At 44.1% G+C, this 22,470-nt stretch overlaps 1 protein-coding gene across 1 annotated transcript in view; it reads left to right on the forward strand.

Annotated features, from left to right (window-relative positions):
* The window catches only part of NOMO2 (NODAL modulator 2), a gene marked incomplete at its 5' end in the record, with an annotated part of 50,504 nt that overhangs the window by 20,791 nt on the left and 7,243 nt on the right, over window positions 1-22,470 (forward strand). Inside the window, 15 exons of the mRNA XM_005872054.1 lie at window positions 1,850-2,024; window positions 3,406-3,547; window positions 4,796-4,927; window positions 6,015-6,151; window positions 7,649-7,736; window positions 11,036-11,099; window positions 12,432-12,527; window positions 14,509-14,727; window positions 14,827-14,909; window positions 16,010-16,169; window positions 16,268-16,394; window positions 18,143-18,256; window positions 19,129-19,256; window positions 20,131-20,272; window positions 22,267-22,350. Coding sequence (XP_005872116.1) covers window positions 1,850-2,024; window positions 3,406-3,547; window positions 4,796-4,927; window positions 6,015-6,151; window positions 7,649-7,736; window positions 11,036-11,099; window positions 12,432-12,527; window positions 14,509-14,727; window positions 14,827-14,909; window positions 16,010-16,169; window positions 16,268-16,394; window positions 18,143-18,256; window positions 19,129-19,256; window positions 20,131-20,272; window positions 22,267-22,350 — 1,891 coding nt within the window. The remainder of the gene's footprint in view (window positions 1-1,849; window positions 2,025-3,405; window positions 3,548-4,795; window positions 4,928-6,014; window positions 6,152-7,648; window positions 7,737-11,035; window positions 11,100-12,431; window positions 12,528-14,508; window positions 14,728-14,826; window positions 14,910-16,009; window positions 16,170-16,267; window positions 16,395-18,142; window positions 18,257-19,128; window positions 19,257-20,130; window positions 20,273-22,266; window positions 22,351-22,470) is intronic.

A 22,470-nucleotide genomic window follows, 5' to 3' on the forward strand; every position in this document is an offset into this window, starting at 1 on the left:
TTCTCTTTAATTGGGAATATGAGCTAAAACAGATCTTATGCTTCAAATATTTAAAACTTAGGAGAGATTCAGCTTGAAGCAAATTAGGTGACATTCGCCCTGACATGGACATGAATTAGGAGACCATGAAAGGTCCTTAAGAATAATTTATCAATATTCTCTTGTCCTTTTATTCCGAAAGTGTGCAGTAGAGGAATATGAGAACCAAAGTGCATACCTTTTCATCTACATCAGGGGCTAGCACACTTTTCGGTAAAGGGTTAGAGAATAAATATTTGTTGCTTCTTGGGTCTTAATGGTCTCTATGATGAACATGCTATAGATAATTCCTAAATGAATAGGTGTGGCTGTGTTCCAATAAAACTTTATTTAGGACACTGAATTTTGAATTTCATATCATTTTTATGTATCATGTAATATTCTTTTGATTTTATTTTTCCTTTAACCTTTTAAAAGTTAAAAGAAAACAAAAATATGAAAACCATCCTCAGCTCAGGTCCGTACAAAACAAGGTGGCTGGCGGGCTGGCGGGCTGGACTTGGCTACGGGGCTGGACTTGGCCACTGGGCTGTAGTTTTTGGCCCCCACACCAGAGCTCATTCGGCTGGGTCAGTCACTGAGAAATGACTGCTCTTTATTATTCCCAGATTTCACACACACAATATTCCACCACTTTGTTGTGCCTTCTGTTGTTCCTTTATTTGCTGCAGAGTGGGTGTTCCATTATCTAGTTCACCCATGATTACCCAACCTTGAATCCAGCACTTTGTTATCTTTCTGTCAGAATCAACAACTGATTTTTATCTAAAATGATTCTTTAAGATTAGAAAATTTAACCTTTAGTCCGTTGAGGAAGTCGTCATGGCCTTCAGCTGTGGTACCTTACTGTACTTGGACACATCAGCTGACGGGAAAGTAAAGAGCATCACTGAGGATGGTCTTCGTTGGTCTTCCTCAGGGTATGGACGTGCTTTTCAGGGGCCTCTCCAGACACACTTTGGAGCCCTTTACACACTGCTCATGCAGCCCGGTCGGAATCATTACCTTAATAGGGCTTGTCAATTACAAGTTGCTTTTCTTGGCTCCTTGCTCCTAAGGAGTTTAGCTTTAGCTTTGCATTTTTCTAACTTAATTACCTTTTATGTTCAGATCTCCCAGATTGCTCCTCTTATCCACACATTATATGTAATCACAGGCGAGGAAGTTGTCTTTGATAACTGCCTTGTTTTATGGCCTTGGTAATACCACACTTTCTTAGGCAGCTTACAGCTCTTGCTTTTAAGGACTAGCCCATATTCTCAGTCCGAGGCTGCTCCATTGCCAAAGATTCAATTACCTGAAACATTTTTTTATCACCTACAGATTTCCTAAAAATCACTTCCACCGTAGGGGGTTGTCAGATGTCACCCAGAACACACACACAGCCCTGCATTGGGCCCCCACTCTGCCTTTCCCCTTATTAGAAAGAGGTCCGATCTTTCCAAAGGTTGCCTTATTCTCAGTCCAAGGCTGCTCCATTGCCAAAGATTCAATTACCTGAAACATTTTTTTATCACCTACAGATTTTCTAAAAATCACTTCCACCGTAGGGGGTTGTCAGATGTCACCCAGAACACACACACAGCCCTGCATTGGGCCCCCACTCTGCCTTTCCCCTTATTAGAAAGAGGTCCGATCTTTCCAAAGGTTGCCTTTAAAACTGGAACCATTTGGGCTGCATTCCTGTCTTTTAAGATGAATCTAGTCTCAGGGACAAGGGCTGGAAGATGGACATGTAATTTTGGTTGATAAGCACCTTTCCTGTTATAATTGAGTTCTCATGCTGGAATGAATGGTCCCTTTGTTGCAGGTTCAGTGTCTGCGGCCAGATATCAATCATTCGTTTCCCTGACACTGTCAAGCAGATGAGTAAATACAAAGTTGTCCTATCTTCTCAAGACAAGGACAAGTCTTTGGTCACCGTGGAGACGGATGCTCATGGATCATTTTGTTTTAAAGCAAAACCAGGGACCTACAAAGTACAGGTATGATGAGTTTTATTCTAGTTAAGATATTTGAAAAAGAGCATTGATTTTTCAAAGGGTTATTATTAGCCAGAATGCGTTAGGGAAGGAGCATTTCCATTCCCAACTTCTTATGTTGACATCTTTACATTCCTGCATGTCACTGTGAGTGGAGCAGACAGGCAATCAGTTTAAAAATGATGGGACAGGCCTTTCTCTTTTCCAGTGTGATGTTTATTAGGGCTTAGTATCCGGCTGCCAATCACACCTCCACCTTCGCAGGCTTTTGGCTGCTGCAGAATATCCATGAGTCCCAAAGGAAATTAAAATGAACTCTTTATTAATGGCAGCTCAGTAACTTCCACAGTGCATGGCTTCTGGAACTTGAGGCCTTTTCCTGCCTTGCCCTGAATGGGAGATGCTGGGCAGGCACCACTGGTTTCTCCATCTGGGCAAGCAGAGAGGCTGGGAGACTTCGGCCCTTGGTCTCACTGCACGGTGAGCACAGATGAGGCCAGCAAGCAGGAGACACAACAGGACCAGAGATCAGCCCACTGTGCCTTTCAGTGCAGAGGCCGTGCCCACGGGGAAAGGCCGTGTCTCAGTGGATTTCACACCCTCACCCATCAAGTCAGCTGTTGCTCCTCCTCCCTGAGAAAGAGCAAGTGAGGGAATGGAGCGGGCTGGGAAGGTTCCTTTTATGACTTGCTCTCCTCTAGGGCAAGTAGGATCCCTCCCTCTGAGGACCTGTGTGGGAGAACAGTGTCTCCCTGCTTCCATCGCACAGTGTGGTGTGTGGACTGACAGCTCCTTTACTAGACAGCAGCTTCTTGCAAAGCTGGCCATACTGACAAGCCTTTGGAAGCCCTTCAGAGCAGGGACTTATCCAAGGAAGGGCAGTTCCGAAATGTAATCTTTACTAGGGATGAAAAACGTGACCATTGCCTTCTTTCCCAGTCCCTCTCGTTAGCCTGAGAAAGGCCCATAGAAGAAAAGGAAGAAGAAAATGGCGTAATTTCACTATTGGGCACCCAAGCAGCGTCGGCAAGTTCATAGCTTATGTCACGTGTGACCTCAAGCCAGGAAAAGGTTCTGGGATTAAGTGTGGTTTCCACCCCGTGTTCAGGTGATGGACCACAGCTCGGGTGTCTCTGGAGAGTTATGCCCGATGGGCTTTTGTTTGCACCAAGGCACTGCTGGGGATGGGTTTTTTGTCTGATTAGAAATGTGTTGTCTTCACACTGGCTACTTGCATATTTGTTGTGAGTGTAAAACTTGGCCTAGAAATGAACCTTTGTCCTTGGAAATCTGTTTGACCTTGGGCCCAGATGAATGTTCTGTGCCCCGTAGGCCAGGGGAGCAGCAACCCTGATATAGCTGATGTTGCCCTGTGTTCCCACAGGTGGTGGTTCCTGAGGCAGAGACCCGAGCGGGGCTGACATTGAAACCCCAGACGTTCCCTCTCACTGTGAAGGACAGGCCTGTGATGGATGTGGCCTTTGTGCAGTTTTTGGCATCAGTTTCTGGGAAAGTCTCGTGTTTGGGTAAGATGTCCATGGCAAGCAGGAACAGATGGTTTCACAGAAGCAGGCCTGTGGGGGCGGGGGTGAGCTTCCCCTCACGGGGCAGCGTTAAAGATGAAGGCAGAAGCTGCTCCTGGGCAGTGGTTTGGAGGGTCATATTGCATCTAGTTCTTTTTGAAAAATTGCCACAGTGCATCATAGAAACATTTCTCTGGGAGTCGTTCTGCTTTGGCTCCTGAAAGAACATGTGGGTCTCTTTTTCTCCCTCTGGCTCTGAAAGGAAGGTGGAATTAGGCCCCGGTTTCAGTCCCAGCTCTGTCACTCTCCAGGTAGGAGACTCGGCATTTACTTTCCCAGCTTCTGTTTTCCTTCTGTTAAATGGCAATACTGCTGCTGTCAGAGGGTTTTAATGAAGGTTAAATGTGGTCATCAAGAGACAGTGTAGCACAGTGACTGCATAGACTCTGAAACCAGACCACATGGGCTTGAACCTTTGCTGTGTGACCTGGGGCAAATTACTTAACTCTCTGTGCTTTGAGTCCTTTATCTATAATATGCAGATGATAATAGTACCTGCCTCATAGGCTTGTTGTGACAGTCAAATGAGTTAGTGTATGTACATATAGCCTTTAGAAGTACTTGGGACACAGCAAGAGCTATTTAAATCTTTGCAGTTATTAGTAATCCTATATAATAAGAGAGGAATATGCTAATTATCCGTTATGCTGTAACGAATCTACAAGTGGTGGAGAGCTACAGGAGGGCGGGGCAGTGGGCAGAGAGCTACAGGAGGGCAGGGAAGTGGGCGGAGAGCTATGAGCAGCAGAGAGCTACCAGCCGTGGTGGGTGGGTGGCCAGCTGAGGCAAGTGGCAGCGAGCTACTCACGCAGGGATTTGTGCGTAGGGCTACTAGTATTAATTTGATGATGATGATGATAAGAGGCCCAGTTCTATGCCTAGTATAAAGTGGGTATTAAGTAAGGTTTCATCACCTTTCTGTTTTTCTCTGGCTCCTCTTGGTGCTCCATAAATACCACTTTCCCCATTTCAGTAAATGGTGGAGCTGCTTTCCCCAGTGGTGGCTTCCTTGCTTGGTACTGATGTCCAACATGGGGGGCTTTTTAGAATCGAGCAGCTACATGTTAGCCTTAAAGGAACCCTGGCACTGGCCTTCAGGAGATAAAAGATAGCAAGCAGCACACAGAGGTCGAACGTGTGCTCTGGTTCATGAGGGCAGTCAAATGAGGCCCTCCTGTCTTTTCTCTGCAGACACCTGCGGCGACCTGCTGGTGACCCTGCAGTCCCTGAGCCGCCAGGGCGAGAAGCGGAGCCTCCAGCTCTCCGGCAAGGTCAACTCGATGACTTTCACGTTTGACAATGTGCTCCCTGGAAAATACAAAAGTAAGACACTAAGACAGCCTCTCATGGCCCTCACATGCCCTCATGGCCTTCTTTCTAAGCGTTCTAAAACCCAGCTCCCAAATTGCATCCCAAATGTATACTATTACTTGTTTAGCTCTTCTCTGACCTTGACCTTGAATGTGCTTTATTTAACTGAGGCTCTAAGAACCAGCTGCCACCATATCAGGATAGCCCACACTCTTCTCTTTTGGGAGGGTGCCCTCATTCATGCCATTTTATTTCTAAATGCTGAAAAAGCGAGTGTGGAATGATAACACAGTGTGCTGCCATTAGCAGCTGTGTGACCTTGGCCATCCCTGAGACTCAGCTTTCTCATCTGTAAAAGAGGAGTGATAGACTTTCTGCAGGAGGTAAGACCAAATGAAATACAGGTGTAAAGCTCTTGCACTGTGCCTGGTAAAGCAGTGGGTGCTGGCAAACACTGGTTCTCTTTTCCCTGAGTTTCTCAAGAAGTACTCATTGCCATATTGTATTTCTCTTTTTTCGAAGCTCAGCTTGGAGCTGCTGGCAGAGAATAGCTTGTAAAATCTACTCCTTTTTCTGGGGAATTACATTTTCCATTATATCAGGTGTTGGCAAACTACGGCCTCAGGGCCAACAGCCCGTTTTTATAAATTAAGTTTTATGTGAACACAGCTATGCCCATTTGTTTATATATTGTTTATGGCTGCTTGTATACTGTAAACAGTTGAATAGTTGGGACCATGTGGCCTACAAAGTTGACAATATTTGCTCTGTGGCTCATGACAGAAAAAGTTTGGTGATTTCTGAATATCTTACTAGTAGCCTGATGTTTAAACACAATTGAATTTCTGTCTTGGTGATTTTAATGGCCATTGGTTTCAATTTTTCTTTAGTAGTTACTTCTAAGCATTGCTATTTGTGTGTGTGTGTTATGTTTGTTGATATGTATGTATATACATATGTATGTATGCATATTTAAAGTGTGTATATGTATACACACATTTTTAAATAATTAGTGAATTCATTATAATTTTTTCCAGTGGTATTCCAGGAGTGGTGTGCTCTATGCCCATGTGTCTCTTTGTGTTGTGTGCTTTTCCAGTAAGCATCATGCATGAAGATTGGTGCTGGAAGAACAAGAGTCTGGAGGTGGAGGTTCTGGAAGACGACGTGTCAGCGATTGAGTTTAGGCAGACGGGCTATATGCTGAGATGTTCCCTTTCTCATGCCATCACTCTGGTATGTATGGCTTCTGAGGATTCTCTTATTTGGAAGGGCACGTGCCTTTGGAGAGCAAGAAGGACTAGTATGCCAAGAAGATTATAACCATAGTCTAGTCAGATTTCCTTTTCTGCCCCTCCACTCAGCCACCTAATATGGAAAGCTTCATCAGGAAGCATTTAAAATACCTCAGTGGAAGATGCCTTTATTTGGGTCACTTCCTGGCCTCACATTAAATTCTAACTGATGATTTGGGGGAGTCATTCATGTAGTGCAAAGCACAGTGGTTGTGTAGCCTTGGGCAACTTCATTTAATGTTTCTGAGCCTCATTTTTCTCCTCTAAAACTGAGATCATAATATCCACTTCTCAGGGTTATAGGGAGGTTTAAGTAAAGCTTTAATGCATTTAAAATTTCCTTGGTATATACCGCTATTATTAACAGGTGCAGCTGACTGCGTTTCTCTGGTATATTTATTTTGGTTCAGAGGACAGAACTGTTAGACAGGATCTTATTCTCTTGTTGATGTGGTCTCCCTGGCCTGATAGGTAGTATACCAGATGGATTTCTGGAAAGGAAACATTGTGCAGACCTATAGAGGTCCATTTATGAATTTTATATAATTTTTTGATTTGAAGCATTGGTAAATGTCATTGTCAGGTGCCAGTAGAGAAACCGAGGCAAATAGCAATTAAGTGACTGCTATGTTAGATGCTGAGGAATTGAAAATGGTGAATAAGTGATAGACATTTAGGAAACCAGTTGAGAATAAGTGATAGACATTTGGAAGCCATTCCTTCCCTTCAATCCTCCATTACATTTCTGTTTCCCTTAGAATAAGATCCACATTCCTTAATGATGGCCAACAAGGCCCACCCCCAACTCCCATCTTACCTCCTACCACTTTCTACCTTGCTCACTCAGCCTCAGCACACAGGCCTTCTCCCAATCCACAGTAAGCTCGCTCCCTTCTCTGGGCCTTTACACATGCTCTTCCCTCTGCTTGGAATGCTATGTCTTCTCCAGAAATGTTTGCACTTGCTTATTCTCATCATTCAGGCTGCAGCCGCAATGTTTCCTACTCAGGAGAGGCCTGCCCTGAGACCAACAAGCTAAAGACACCGACAGGGATCACTCTATATTCAGATCCCTGTTGATTTTCCTTATAGCTCTATTACTTACTAAGTGAAGTCCTCTAATTCCTTTGTTGACCACATTGATTTTCTGTCTACCTATGTTAGAATGTAAACCACTTGAGAACAGGAGCCTTGTCAACAACCAAAGCCCAGCTCTGGGCCTATCACAAAGCAGGTGCTCAATAAATGTTAGTCGACCAAATGAAAAAGAGCACGTTTTTGTTGGAAGTTTTTGAAGGTTTTTAATTTTCCTGTGGCACCCAACTGCTCAAATGATTAATGGGCAAAACAGATGACTGGTTCTGAAACAGAAATATTATTAATCATCTTGTGTCTCCATCTCCCCCGGTAAGTCATTGTATTGGCTTTGGTCCCTTAGGAGTTTTATCAGGATGGAAATGGACCTGAGAATGTGGGGATTTATAACCTCTCCAAAGGAGTCAACCGCTTCTGCCTGTCCAAGCCTGGTGAGTCTGGGAGGATTGATGTGCTACGTGCTAGGGAAACAGAGAGGCACCAGAGGATGGTTTTAAAGGCATTTCTTCCCACCTCAGTTCTATTTGCATCAAGCTATCAATTTTGGCTGTGGTCAGTGTACTCTTGTTTTTCTATCTCTTTCCTCTGCAAGGAGTAGTGTTTTTACCCAAAGAATTAGAGCTGGGGCCTGGCAAGTCTCTTGGGTTTCAGTTGAGTAGACCACTGGGCCCTTTCACTTTTTTTTTTGAATTTACTTTTCAATTACAGTAGATATGTAGTATTATTGTTATTATTATTTTAAATATATTTTTATTGATTTCAGAGAGGAAGGGGGAGGGAGAGAGAGATGGAAGCATCAATGATGAGAGAGAATCATTGCCTCCTGCACACCCCACACTGGGGATTGAGCCCACAACGCGCGCATGTGCCCTGACTGAGAATTGAACCGTGACCTCCTGATTCATAATTTGATGCTCAACCACTGAGCCACGCCAGCCGGACGACATGTAATATTAGATTAGTTTCAGGTGTATAACAAAGTGATTAGACCCTTTCAACTATAAAAATATACTATTGGTCAATAAAAATTGGATCATCTCCCACTGTGCTTAAAATACTTTGGTGGCTTCTCTCTCTTTTAACAACTTTGAGATGCAATTTGCAGACCATAAAATTCACCCATTTAAAACATACAATACAACCATTTTTAGCAATTTTACCAAGTTGAACAACCATCACTATAACCCACTGTAGAACATTTTCATCACCTAGTAATATCCTTCATACATGTTTATAGTGAATTTCCTCTCCAGGCATTAATCAATTTTTTGTCTTTATGGATTTGCCTTTTTTTTGGACAGTTCATATAATTGAGAATCATACAATTTTGTCTGGCTCCTTTCACTTAGCATAATGTTTTTGAAGTTCATTGTAATGTTTTGGATTCCATATTGTAGCAGGTACTTATAGTTTATTCCTTTTTATTGTTAAACTAGAGGTCCGGTGCACGAAATTTGTACATGGGAGGGAGGAGTCCCTCAGCCCACCCTGCACCCTCTCCAATCCAGGACTTCTCTCGCAATTCGGGATGCTGGCTCCTAGCCACTCACCTGCCTGCCAGCCTGATCCCCCTAACTGCTCTCCCCTGCCGGCCTGATCCCCCTAACTGCTCTCCCCTGCTGGCCTGATCGCCCCTAACCAACTCTGCCTCGGCCCCGCCACCATGGCTTTGTCCAGAAGGACGTCCGGAAGGTCGTCCAGAAGATGTCTGGTCTAATAAGCATATTACCCTTTTATTAATATAGATAGTATTCCATTGTGAAGGATACAATTTCACATTTTGTGTATCCATTCACTACTTGGTAGATACCTAAGTTGGTGAATATTTCCAGTTTGGGGCTATTATGAATAATGTTGCTATGAATATTTGTGTACCTTTGTGTGAACATCTGTTTTCATTTTGGGATGATAAATGCTTAGGAATAGAATTGCTGGATCATATGGTAAATTTATGTTTAATTTTTTTAAGAAATTACCAAATTGTTTTCCAAAGAGGCTGTATGTACCATTAGATATTCCCGCCAGCAATGCATGAGGGTTCCTGTTTTTTCACATCTACACCAAAATTACTTACTGTCTGTCTTTTTGACTATAGCCATCCTGCTAGGTATAAAGTAGTATCTCGTGGTTTTATTTTGCATTTTTCTAAAGAATGATTCAGTGACTTCTCTTGGTTCTCAAGGTGAAATACAAAGTCCTTAACCAGACCTTGAGCTCCCATATAATCCAGCCTGCCTGCCCTTCTCTCTGCTCCAGGCACTCTGTCCTTATGTGTTTCAGTTAGGATGCCTTTGGCTGCAAGTAACAGAATCTGTACAATAGTGCCATCAAGATGTGGGGCTTAGTTTGGCTTGATAACAAAGTCTAGCAGCTGTGGCTATAAGCATGGGTTTGGTGGCTGGTAGAGCTTAGGGTTGGTGTCTTTAGGATTCTTTTAGCCTTTGCCCTTGTGTTTTCAAGATGGCTGCCATCTTGTTATGGTTAAGGCAGAAAGACCAGGAGAGGGACAGGCAAACATTTTCCATGCCTCCTCCTCCAGTAAACTTCCTTTATGTCTTATCAGCCAGAACCGTGTCACATGGTCACTTATAGCTGCAAGGGAGGCGGGGACAGTTGGCTATGTTGCTGAGGCTGGACACATTGCCACCGTAAACATAGCCTGGGTCTGGTGTCAAGGAAGGAAGGACAGCTGTTGGGGAAGCACCTAGCAAGCCCTTGATTTAGGTGTTCTTGCTTAAGTGCTCTCCCTGTCCTCACATTCCACTCTTCAACTAGCTGTGCCTTCCCACTGTCACTTCTTGGTTCAGGTATTACTTTCCAGGGGTGAGAGGGCTCTCTGTCATTTATATCTCCCTGTCATGTTGCTGCTCACAGCATTCAGTTCTTTCCTTTACTGCACTTAGCTCATAACTGGTCTGCAATAGATGTCAGATGCCTCCCTCTGTAGACGGTAAGCCCCTGATTGCAGGGGCCTTATCTGTTTCCTGCTATGTACCAGTACCTAGCACAATACCTGGCTTGTAGTAGGTGCTGGTGCATTAATATTTGTCAAATGAAAGAGCAAATAAAATGAACAGAGAAACCTAATTTCTTTCTACTAGGAGCTGCACTGGGGCTTACACTGTGTGATGCACACAGCAGAGGTGGTTTGAACTAATGTCAGTTTTTGTAGATTATACTGCAGAAATGTGGGTTAATGACCATTTGGTGGGAATACATTGTTAGACTTTTCTCCTTTCTGAAATTGACTATATTTCTCTGGCAAATGATGCCATATGCCCCTATTTGAGTGTTACCCTCATAAACTTCCGGCATGAGAGTGTTTTCTGTGATTGGTTCATAATTTTCTGGGCCTTCCCCTGCCCCATGCCCTGTTTAGGAATATTTATGGGAAGGAGCTCAGGCTGTGGTTATCTTTTGAATTTTTAACAGAATCTGTTAAGTAGAAAATTCTCCGTCTTAGTTGCTGTAGTAATGCCCTTCCTGTTCCTTCCTGTGCACATATCTGTTAGCTGGGTCTGTGTGGATTAAACTACTGTGCATTGTTAAGTTATAGAAAGGAACATCCTGAGCTTGTCAGTAGGCCATTAACTGGTTTGGGTCATGGGTAAGATGCCATCGTATATTGTGGGTCTTCAACTGAGGTGGTGCCTTTGGATTTCAAATGTTGGAATTGCTTAGCGTAGCAGATGCCCTTCTCTGAAAATGCTTTTTGCTTCCCTGGTTGCAGGTGTGTACAAGGTGACCCCACGCTCCTGCCACCGGTTTGAGCAAGCGTTCTATACCTATGACACGTAAGCTGGGGCTTCTCTGCTCTCTGTGTTTGCGTGACTTCCATAGAGAATGAGTGTGTGTCTCTTCTTTAGTCATTTCTGAGAACAAAAGGAATTTTTTGTAGTTTTTCTGGAAGAGGTTAAGGTTAGGCATTAAAAAGTTTCTAGATAAGGATTTTAAGGTGCTTGGGGAAATTAACATTATTTTCTTTTTTTAAAATTAAAGCATTTTTATTTTCCAATTACAGTTGACATTCAATATTATTAGTTTCAGGTGTACAGCATAGTAGTTAGACATTTTCAGGTATACAGCATAGTAGTTAGACATTTATATAATTTATGGAGTGATCCCCCCAGTAAGTCTTGTACCCACCTGGTACTATATATAATTATTACTATATATGGAATGATCCCCCCCAGTAAGTCTTATACCCACCTGGTACTATATATAATTATTACTATATATTTTTTAAGTATATTTTTATTGATTTCAGAGAGGAAGGGAGAGGGAGAGAGAGAAACATCAATGATGAGAAAGAATCATTGATTGGCTGCCTCCTGCACGCCCCACACTGGGGATCGAGCCCACAACCCAGGCATGTGTCCTGACTGGGAATCCAACCGTGACCTCCTGGTTCATAGGTCGACACTCTACCACTGAGCCACGCTGACCAGGCTAATTATTACAGTATTATTGACTATATTCTCTATGCTGTATTTTTCGTATCTGTTGTAACTGCCAATTTGTACTTCTGAATCCCTTCTTCCTTTTTTCACCCAATTCCCACCCCCTTTTCCCCTCTCACTACCCTCAGTTTGATCTCTGTATTTATGAGTCTATTCCTGTTTGGTTTTTGTTTATTTTGTTTTTTAGATTCCACATATAGGTGAACTCATATGGTGTTTGTCTTTCTCTGTCTGATGTATTTCACTTAGCATAATACTTGGGTAAATTATTGAGAAAGTGGAGATAAGGACTCTTTCCCAAGAATTCTGTAAACCAAAGATGGAAGGCTGTGGTTTCGAAATGGATTAAAGATAATCTTTGTTAACTCTTCCTCCAGCCCTCACTGATAGGAATTTCTCAAGCTCTAGCCCACCATTTCTCCACTTTTACAAAGGCTTGTGGATGTCACTGGGGATTCGAGTGTAAAGTTTTGGAGTGGAGAAATCGTTTATTCTTTAAAACCCCGATATATGTATTTCAGAAGTTATTTTGGCCTAAACTAAGAGCAATTTCATGTAGTATATTTCAGGGTCAGGAAGGTGGCCCATAAAGGGTGTTGTTTGTGATCCCTTGAGAATGACTAGGTGATATTGCCTGTGTTTTATTTCCACTTCTGTGATTTATAGGTCTTCACCCAGTATCTTGACGTTGACAGCCATTCGCCACCATGTCCTTGGAACTATCACCACTGACAAAGTGATGGATGTCACTGTGACTATCAAGTAAGACTAGTGTTTTGTGGTGGGCTGAGCAAGGGAGGCTGGTGGGTGAGGCCTGGGGGCTTCTCTAATAGACTCTCTGAAAACTATTTTTGATTTCTTATCTCTAGGTGTATATACAAATGGCCTTCTCTCTCATACTGATGTGACATAGCCATAAATTAGCAGCAGCCTTGATCCTTTCCATTTATGATTCACGAATTAACTTGGGATGAGGAAGAGCCTTCTGACAGCTCGTTTCAGTGCCTTAAATTTCTGTTTGAACTCTTTATACTTCCTTTCTTTGCTAGGGGGAAAAAGTCTCTGGTTTATTCATTGTATTTCAAGTGTTTTAGCAAATTCAAAAATATTGCCTATTTTTCTTAGACCTTCTCTCAAGGGCTTGGAAAATAGAGATAGTACCTTATGTAGGAAAGGTCACGAGAGAGAAAGGATATGAAAGGCTATGCCTCCCTGAGGGTCAGGTTCATGTGAATGTGACCTTTGAGAGAAATTTTTGCATGTGGTGAGGTGACACCCCAGTTTTCTTGAACCCCAGTTTTCTTGAGAAATGAAAGTTTTGGCAACTTTCATTTTGAAAGTTTTGGCAATGGAAATCTGAGTACCTTTCTCTGTCCTTACGTTAGTTGAAGTTGCCTTTCCAGCTATATCTCAATCTTTTTGTCCACCGCCTTTTCACCCATCCATCCTTTCCGAAAGTGTTTGTTGAGAGTCTTCGGTGTGACTGGTCGTAGGCCACAGCTCCTGCCCTAGACTCATGGGGGAGGCAGATAGTCCAAGAACCAGACACAGAGCTGAAAGATTACAAGTGCCATAAGCACTTTGAATTTGAACTTGTTGGCGTTGGGGACATTCAGGAGAGTTAAGCTGGTAGGGGCCAGGCCATGTTAAGCCAGAGTGATCCTTTAATACCAGAGATCATTTGATTTCTCTACTTCAAACTCCAGGGGCTTTTCCATTCCACTCAGAATGAAATGGAAGGTCTGTGAAGCCCCAGTCCCCGCAGGGCTCTCCCCCTCCCCCTCCCCCTCCCCTGACCCAAGAACTCTTCCCTGGGGCCCTTTCCCCAGGTTACCTTGGTCCGAAGGTCTGTGAAGCCCCAGTCCCCGCAGGGTTCTCCCCCTCCCCCAACCCAAGGACTCTTCCCTGGGGCCCTTTCCCCAGGTTACCTTGGTCTCCTTGCTGTCCCTTGAGCTCCCCATCCAAGACTCCCAGGACTTTGCACTTGTCCTCTCCTTGCTTGAGACACTCCTCACCCAGAGAGCCACATGGCCCACTTTCTCCCTTCCTTCAGGATTATTTGATCCGAAAGGCCTTGGCTCACTCCCTAAAAATAGCACCCCCATGCTCCCAGCACTGTCTCCTTCCACACTGCTTTATTTTTTTCATTGTACTTGTCATGTGACATCATTTTTCCTTTTCCTGCCTCTTCCCACTAGAGTGAGGATTCGCCAGGGTTAGGGAATATTGCCTGTCTTGTTGAATGACTGTATCCAGTGCCTGGTTCTCTGGCAGAGGATGTTCTTAATATGGGTTGAATGAAAGGCAGAGGATGGCAGCCTGGGTAGAACTCATGTCTTTGGAAAATCTGCCATGGTTTCATCCAGCCATCAAGTCAATGGTATCTCATTCCAGCCCAGATCTACCAAATACTACTACCATCGCACAGAAATTCAGCCTTACTTTATTTTTAATATGTTTTTATTGATTTTTAGAGAGCAGAAGGGAGAGGAATAGAGAGATAGAAGCATCTATGAGAGAGAAACATTGATCAGCTTTCTCCTGCACGCCCCCTACTGGGAATCAAGCCCATAACCTCTTGGTTCATGCGTCAATGCTCAACCACTGAGCCACATTGTCTGGGCCAGTCTTTATTTAAAAAAAAAACTATTAGTATATTCAAATCAGGAGAATATTGTGCCATGTGTGGTTCTATCAGGTGTTTAGTTTTGTTACCTATGGGCTGCTCCTTCCTTTCCTCCAGGTCTTCCATTGACAGTGAACCCGCCTTAGTCTTAGGCCCCCTGAAGTCTGTGCAGGAGCTGCGGAGGGAGCAGCAGTTGGCTGAGATTGAGAGCCGCAGGCAGGAGCGGGAGAAGAAGGGCAATGAGGAAGGTGGAGAAGGAAGCACCAAGCCCCCTGTCCAAGAGATGGTGGATGAGTTGCAAGGCCCCTTCTCCTACGACTTCTCTTACTGGGCCCGGTAAGCTCTCCTGGGCTTTCTCTGCAGTGTCCTCTGTTCTGATAGTCTTCCTAATGGAGGGACAGAGCCAGCCAAATTGAAGTCTTTTTATTATTTCAGGTCTGGAGAGAAAATCACTGTCACACCCTCGTCTAAAGAGCTGCTCTTTTATCCCCCTTCCATGGAAGCCACCGTCAGTGGAGGTAGATGTCACCTCAGTGAGCCAGTGACACACCTTGGCAGTTGTTTCCTTGCTGCATTGAAACATTTATTCTGTGTTGGAGAGAGCATCTTTGTAAGGCACATAGATGTTACTATTTGATGAAGGAATGAGTGAGTGAATGAAATCAGTAAGAGTAACTTTTGCTCTCAGAAAGGGGAGATCTTTTTTGGAACAGGACTTGGTTTTTCTTGACATTACCAGGTTGACAGCAGAGGTCCGTGAAAAGCAAAATCATCAGTTGTGGAACATTAGTTAATCCTGTGTCTGAACTGTTCGTGCTGTTTAGGGCCCTTCTTTATTGGTAACTAGAGGCCCAGTGCATGTCATTTGTACACTGAGTGGGTGGAGGGGGTCCCTCAGCCTGGCCTGTACCCTCTCGCAGTCCAGGACCCTGTGGGGAGCGGGCCTAAGCTGGCAGTTGGACATCTCCCAAGGTGTTCTTAGCACTGCTGACCGCTGCGCTCACCAGCTGGGAGCCCAGCTTCTGGCTGAGCATCTGCCCCCTGGTGGTCAGTGCGCATCATAGCGACCGGTCATTCCACCATTCGGTCAATTTGCATATTAGCCTTTTATTATATAGGATTAGGAAGTAATTGCTTACTGAGTATTGCCTTTTGGCTACTGATAGTTTTTTATAGCATCATGGGTTCATTCAATACCAGGCATTTATGTGGCTTGTGTTTGGAAGTAGAGTTTGAAGAGCCTGCCTTTCCATGGGCAACCTGTCTGGGGTGGCCTTCCGTGTTGAGACCTCTGAGGTCAAGCAGCGCAACTCTTATCTGCTGTAAAGGCATCTCTCCCTGGTGGGCTGGTGAGAACCGAGAGAGAGGAGTCGTGAAACTTCGGCCTGCGTTAGGTTTACCTGTTAACGTTGTTGGCAGTTAAATAAGGCCTTTCCAGGATGGAGAGAGGCTTGGGCCACTTTTCCTTATTGAAGTTTCTGGAACATTAAACAACCTCATTTGGAGGTTAGCTTCAGATACCTCAGTTTTAGGCCCTTCTTATTGGGAAGTTCCCCACCAGAAGGCTCCCGTCCTCTGTAGCTCCGTCGTATTCTTCTGTTCACCTCTTCCCTTTCAGAAAGCTGCCCAGGGAAGCTGATCGAGATCCACGGGAAAGCAGGCTTATTCCTGGAAGGCCAGATCCACCCAGAGTTGGAAGGAGTCGAGATTGTCATCAGTGAAAAGGGGGCAAGTTCACCCCTCATCACAGTCTTTACCGATGACAAAGGTGCCTACAGGTAAGCCGGGATTAGGAAACATTTGCTTGGGGCCAGCTGGGGAGCCGGGATTTCCTGTGGTGAGGCGAGGCCGTCTCTGCATTGCTCTCTTTCTTCAGTGTCGGGCCCCTGCACAGTGACCTGGAATACACCGTGTCCTCACAGAAGGAGGGCTACGTCCTGACTGCGGTGGAAGGAACCATAGGAGATTTTAAAGCGTATGCCTTGGCAGGCGTAAGCTTTGAGGTAACACTGTATGTTTTTAAAAAGCAGTTTTATTGAGGTATAATTGACATACAATGTACTGCACATAAAGTGTATAATATGATATATTGTCAACATAGTCTCAACATAAGAACACACCCATGAAAACACCACCAAACACCCCTCAAAGTTTCCTTGTACCACTTGGTAATCCATCCCTCCCATCCCACCCCACTGATCTGATCTGCTTTCTGTCATGTGAATTAGTTTGCAGCTTCTAGAGTTTTATACAAATGGAATCATACAGGGTGGCCTCTTTGTCTGGTTTTTTTCACTCAGCATAATTTGGAGATCTGTGACTTAAACTTGTTTGGAAGTGTTCCAAGCTTTCCCCCTCCGCTGTTCTGTGTCAGAGGACGCAGGGTGCTCCTGCAGTGGTGTTTGATGTCTTTCTCTCTTCCCTCCGTCCTTCTTGGGAGGGAGATGCTGTGAGATGTCCGAGTAGGAATATTTTCAACATGGAGGACGAAGGAAAAGAACGGCAGATCATCTCACATAAAAAATGAAAATTCTGTATTGCAGATTACATCTTAAACTAAATTGAAAGATATTCAAACTGGGAAGAAATATTTATACCATAAATAATATCCCCAGTTTACAAAGAACTTCTTAAATTGATAAGAAAAAACTCAATAGAGAGAACAAAGGATACGAAAAGGCAATTCACAGAAGTAATACAAGTGAATAATAAACATAGAAGAAATGCTCAATTTTGGTAGTGACTGAGGAAATGCAAAGGAAGTTACCATCGAAGCACTGGGTTTTGGGTTAGATTTGCAATAATTAGGACCATATCCATGTTTTGGAGAGCGTGTATTTTTCCATGCATGGATGATTTATGGAGCATGCATGGCTATAGCCACTTGAGAGTTCAATTTGGTGGTATCTTTCTGAATTTAAAGTGCACATACCCAACAATTCTAGTCCTAGGAATGGATTATTCAAGAAAAGAGAAAAACCTAAGTGCACAAAGATAAGCATGTTCGGGGAATCTTTAGATTGTCTCTCCTTTTCCACCACAAGGCAGTTTACTGGCCTCTGCATCTGAATGCTATTCCACTGTTAAGCAGTGAGGCAGATCTCTGGGCTGGTAGAAGAGGAAAGGCAGGGTCTGAGGTTGAGGGCAGAAAGCACGTATAGTGTGTAAGCATGCCATTTTTCTTTTAATCCTCACCTGAGGATATTTTTTCCATTGATTTCTAGAGAAAATGGAAGGGAGGGTGAGAGAGATGGAAGGGAGGAAGCATGGGGAGAGAGAGAGAAACATCGATGTGAGAGAGACGCATTGATTGGTTGCCTCCCACACACCCTCCCCCCCTCCCCACACTTCCTTCTCCCCTCCCCGCCACCGGGCTGGAGAACCTGCAACCGAGGTATCGAACCCACAACCCTTCATTCCGTTGGCTGATGCTGTAATAATCACTGAGCAAAAACCGGCCAGGGCAAGCATGCCATTTTTGTCTCAAACCCCCTCCCCCAGTAAACTTGCCAGTCCGTCAACAATAGCCATAATGTTTATAAGCTTTGTGTGGGCATCGAAATAGTTCCTGAGGAGTACACACCAAGCTATTAACATCCGTTACCCCTGGGGACGAGGAACAGACATTCTGTTCCCCCAACAAATAACAACAAAAGAGAAACAACCCATAAGAATTGCCTCTTGACTTGTGAACTCTTGTCTGCATGGTTACTATGGGTTCACCTTGCTGTGGTTCCTTTCTCGCCCCCAGATAAAAGCTGAAGACGACCAGCCCCTCCCTGGGGTCCTCCTGTCCCTCAGTGGAGGAGTGTTTCGTTCCAACCTCTTGACTCAGGACAATGGCATCCTGACTTTCTCAAACCTGGTAAGATGTCCTGTAACTTAGCGCCTGCCTGTCTTCCACACGAGGAAGCAGGGTTGCAGTGTGTGACTTACATACTGCTGGACAACGTGAGAACAACACCAGCGTGGAGTGTTTGAAGTTTCTCAGGGGAGCAAATGTAATTAGAGTATTGCTCTTATTAGAGTTTAATGCGGCTGATTCATGTTCCCTTCTGCGCACACTTCTTGTTTTCTGGTCACCCAGCTGTCACAAAGACAGTGTAATTAATGACCCTGGCCACAGCGATTCCTGTCTTGGGCAGCCCTTTGTTTTACCAAGGATCCCGTTGTTTATAATGCCGAGTCTTATTCAGCAGTTAGCTTGTGTTTCTTCTGCAAAGTGCACTCCCCATGCTGTGAAGATAGCACCAATTTTTCATTCCAGATGTAGCCTGAGCCCTTGGCTGGTGGGGACTTAGGAAGTATGCGTGAATTGGCCATCTTGTCAGTCCTGGGAATAAAGTGATTGTTACAGGGGTGTCACAAGCAGGCAGTGAGGTGTATCCGAAAGGTCATACGCTGTGTGGTGATGCATACCCGGGTTCAAATCTTCCCTCTGCTCCTTACTTGCTGTGTCATCTTGGGCAGGTTACTTGACCTCTGAGCCCCAGTTTCTTCATTCCTAAAATGCAAAGGACTGCTACCTTCACAGTTACTGAAGGCACATGGTAATGACAGCTGCTGTTGTTAGAACTGTAATTGCCGTTACCATAACTGTTTATGGTAGAGTTAGTGGTACCATTTCTGTCTGTCCAGGAAGCCCTGGGCTCTTGTGGCATAGTTCTGGTCCATCATGACTTAGTCGCCCCCTTTTAAGCCCGGCCCAGAGGCTCAGTTGTGGTTGTCTTTTGGCAGAGCCCTGGCCAGTATTACTTCAAGCCCATGATGAAAGAATTCCGGTTTGAGCCATCCTCCCAAATGATTGAGGTGCAGGAAGGGCAGAACTTAAAGATCACCATCACCGGTTACCGCACGGCCTACAGGTGAGCAACCCCTGCCCACTTCCCTCTCATCCAGGCCTGGCTGTGGGATCACCCTCAAACTGCCATCATCTGGACGCTCATTCCAGCCATCACATGGACTAAATTTGGGAGCCAAGGGACATGGCATATGGGTCCAAGACTTTTGATTGCCACCCTTTCCTTTTAATATTTCAAACTAGTGGTTCAGCCACAAAGTTCCTATTTTGAAATTGGCCTGTGAGAGCCTATCTGGTTGCTTTAAAATTTTTAAAGGAGGAATGCATTCACTTGAGTAAAACATCAAAATGTTGAAAAGAGTACACAATGTAAAATTTTCCTTCTATTCTTGTCTCCCAGCTACCTCAGTTTTCCGGTGTTTTTAAATACTTCCAGTGATGGTTTTTTGCAAATACGTGTGTGTGTGTGTGTGTGTGTGTGTGTGTGTATTTACACACACACACACAAAGGTATTTATATACACTTAAAAAAGCACTTGAAATGAACATTGATTAATCAGAAACAGTGGGTTCAGAAAAATGGGGCAGTTTTCAACAATGAAATAAAAGAGAAAATGATTTATTTTCCTTTCATTGAATACTTTGCTATTTAGAATAAATCCTAATAAAAATAAAATGGAATAAAATAAAGCTTAGCCTTTTTAGTTTACAATTTTATGGAGTGTCCCTTAAGATGTATGAGAAGAGATACTGACGGTATCCTGGCTGGATTGGCAGGTGACACAGTGAGGTCTGAAGGCCTGTGGCCTTAGAGCACAATTCTCCATTGAGCTGTTTGCACTGTAAATTGTTGGTAAATGCAGGACACTTTGAGCTTCTTTGTGTGCTTCAGAAAATCACAGGAATATCACGTTCCTTGTCTTCTCTTGTCACTCTAGTTGCTATGGCACAGTTTCTTCTTTAAACGGAGAGCCGGAGCAGGGGGTTGCCGTGGAGGCGGTGGGACAGAGCGACTGTAGTATTTATGGGGAGGACACTGTGACGGATGAAGAGGGGAAGTTCAGATTACGTGGACTGCTGGTGAGACTTTGAGCATGTTTTATTAGGGGATTTTTCATACAGTGTTTGGAGGTATCTTGTAGAACCTCCAAAATTGATAGGATTGGGCCAGGCCAGAGGGCTGGGGAGGTGGGTATGGTTCTGGAACCCTCTCAAGTTTTTTCTTAACTGACACATCTTTCCTTTTAACTAGCTAACATATTGGTTTGGGGTTTTGTATCGAAGTAAATTTGGAAACCCATGGGTTTGGTATAGAATTGGGGGTTTTGCCTAGAATTGGGTGGTTATGTCTTAGGCCAGGGCTCTCAAATCAAAGGCCTGTGGGGCCCATAGAGAGGTGCAAATGGCTGAAGGAGGCTGGGTGTAGAGTAGGGAGTGAAGAGGACTGGGGAACTGGAGAGGGCGTGGCCCATGTAAAGGGAGAAGCTACATCCCAGCTCTAGCTCGTTATGGCCATGTGGAAGACAGACTGAGGGCAGCCACAGAGTTTGAATTTTTAAAAGAGAAGTCAGAAATTCAGATTTCATGTGAACATTCCTGACTTTTCTATGTAAACAATTAATTAAAAAAAACAACACACCCGTAACTTCTTTGTGTGAGCCAGACAACCATCTTATTTGTCCTTTTGGCTGCTAAGTAGCAACATTTGGTTTAGGATTTATGGCACTTTTTTTCTCAGTTTTTATTTGTTCATTCATTCCCATGCTCATTCAGCAGACGCTGAGTGTAAACTGTAGGAGTCACAGAGTGTGTGGGTTAGATGGCACCCACTGGACTGGGCTGCTTGGATTTGGAGTTGGGTCCCCAGCCTTTCAGACTCACAAACTATATTCTTAACCCCAGAGATGGCCTCACGTATCTCAGCAACAAACTAATGTTAGCCCAAATCACGTGAGCTGAGATGCAAATCACTTCGCCAGTTTACTTAGATACATTGAGGCACTGCTGTTCTTCCCCAAAGACAAGAATACTCATGTCCAATGTCCAGGGCACCCCCATTCTCAGATATTGGGGTACCTGGAAGTCAGGTTGGAAGCCAGAGAAAAGATACCTATCTTTTTTTTAAATAAGTGTGTAAGGAAAAAGTGACTCAGAATTTTTTTGACAATGGGTTCATTTGTGCTATGAAAGCCTTGCTTTTAAGCTGAATTTATCTAGTTTGCAGTCTTCCTAGAAATTCTCCTTTGAACTCATATCTCTCTTTATCAGAGTTGCCACTAACCCATGCAGCAGTGTCAAAAACAAACATAAAATGTCATTTAATCAAGGCAATTTACTTCCATCTATTGGAAAATTGCCATCATGTGCTGGCTTTCTTTGACCAAATTATTGCTATCTGACAAAATTTTCTGAGTAAGTGTATACACATCTTTCATGTGATCAGTGTCCAAAAAAAGGTGGGTTTTTTTCTTAGAATGCTGACTTTTTGGTAAACATGCTATATGCTTATAAATGTAAGTAATAGAATTAAAAGTATAAAGAAGAAATTTTTTTTTAAAGGGAAAAACCTGAAATTCCACTTCCCAGAAATGATATCCACAGTAAGCATTTGGGAGTGTCATTCCAGGTATCACTCGATGTACTATACAAGCAGAGGGGAGGGGCGGACAGCAGGGAAGAACTTTGTCAGACTGGGAGTGCATTATATTTGCAGTTTTGAAATAAGAAACCACATTTAAGTTTCCTTGGGTAAAAGAAACTGAATGGGGATTGAGGAATTGCAGAATGTCAGGTAAATGTTTCTTCATCAGGATGTGTGTTTTTTTTTTTAAATCTTTATTGTTGAGAATATTACAGATGTCCCCCGTTTTCCCCTATTGCCCCCCTCCACCCGGTTCCCGCCCCACCCCCGGCCTTCGCCACACTATTAGGTTGACAGGTGCAGACTGGGAGCTGAAATGAGTGAGGCAGGAAAGCTGCGGTCCTGGTGCGGACCTGCAGTCAGAGCAGGCTCAGATCAGGTTGCATGTGACGAGCCACTTTCTAGAGAAGTGACGGCCTGGGTTTGTTTGCAGCCAGGATGTGTGTATCACGTGCAGCTCAAGGCAGAAGGCAATGATCACATTGAACGGGCCCTCCCCCACCACCGGGTAATTACGGTAAGCATGAAGTTCTTCAGCAGAATTCAGTGGTGTGATTGCTTCCTGATCAAAAACCTGTTAGCGCTCCTCTGGCTGTCTGCCTTTCATCTACTGCGATGGTGGGGGGGGGGGGGGGGG

This window comes from Myotis brandtii, unplaced genomic scaffold (assembly GCF_000412655.1).
Source record: "Myotis brandtii unplaced genomic scaffold, ASM41265v1 scaffold363, whole genome shotgun sequence".
Taxonomy (NCBI): Eukaryota; Metazoa; Chordata; class Mammalia; order Chiroptera; family Vespertilionidae; genus Myotis; species Myotis brandtii.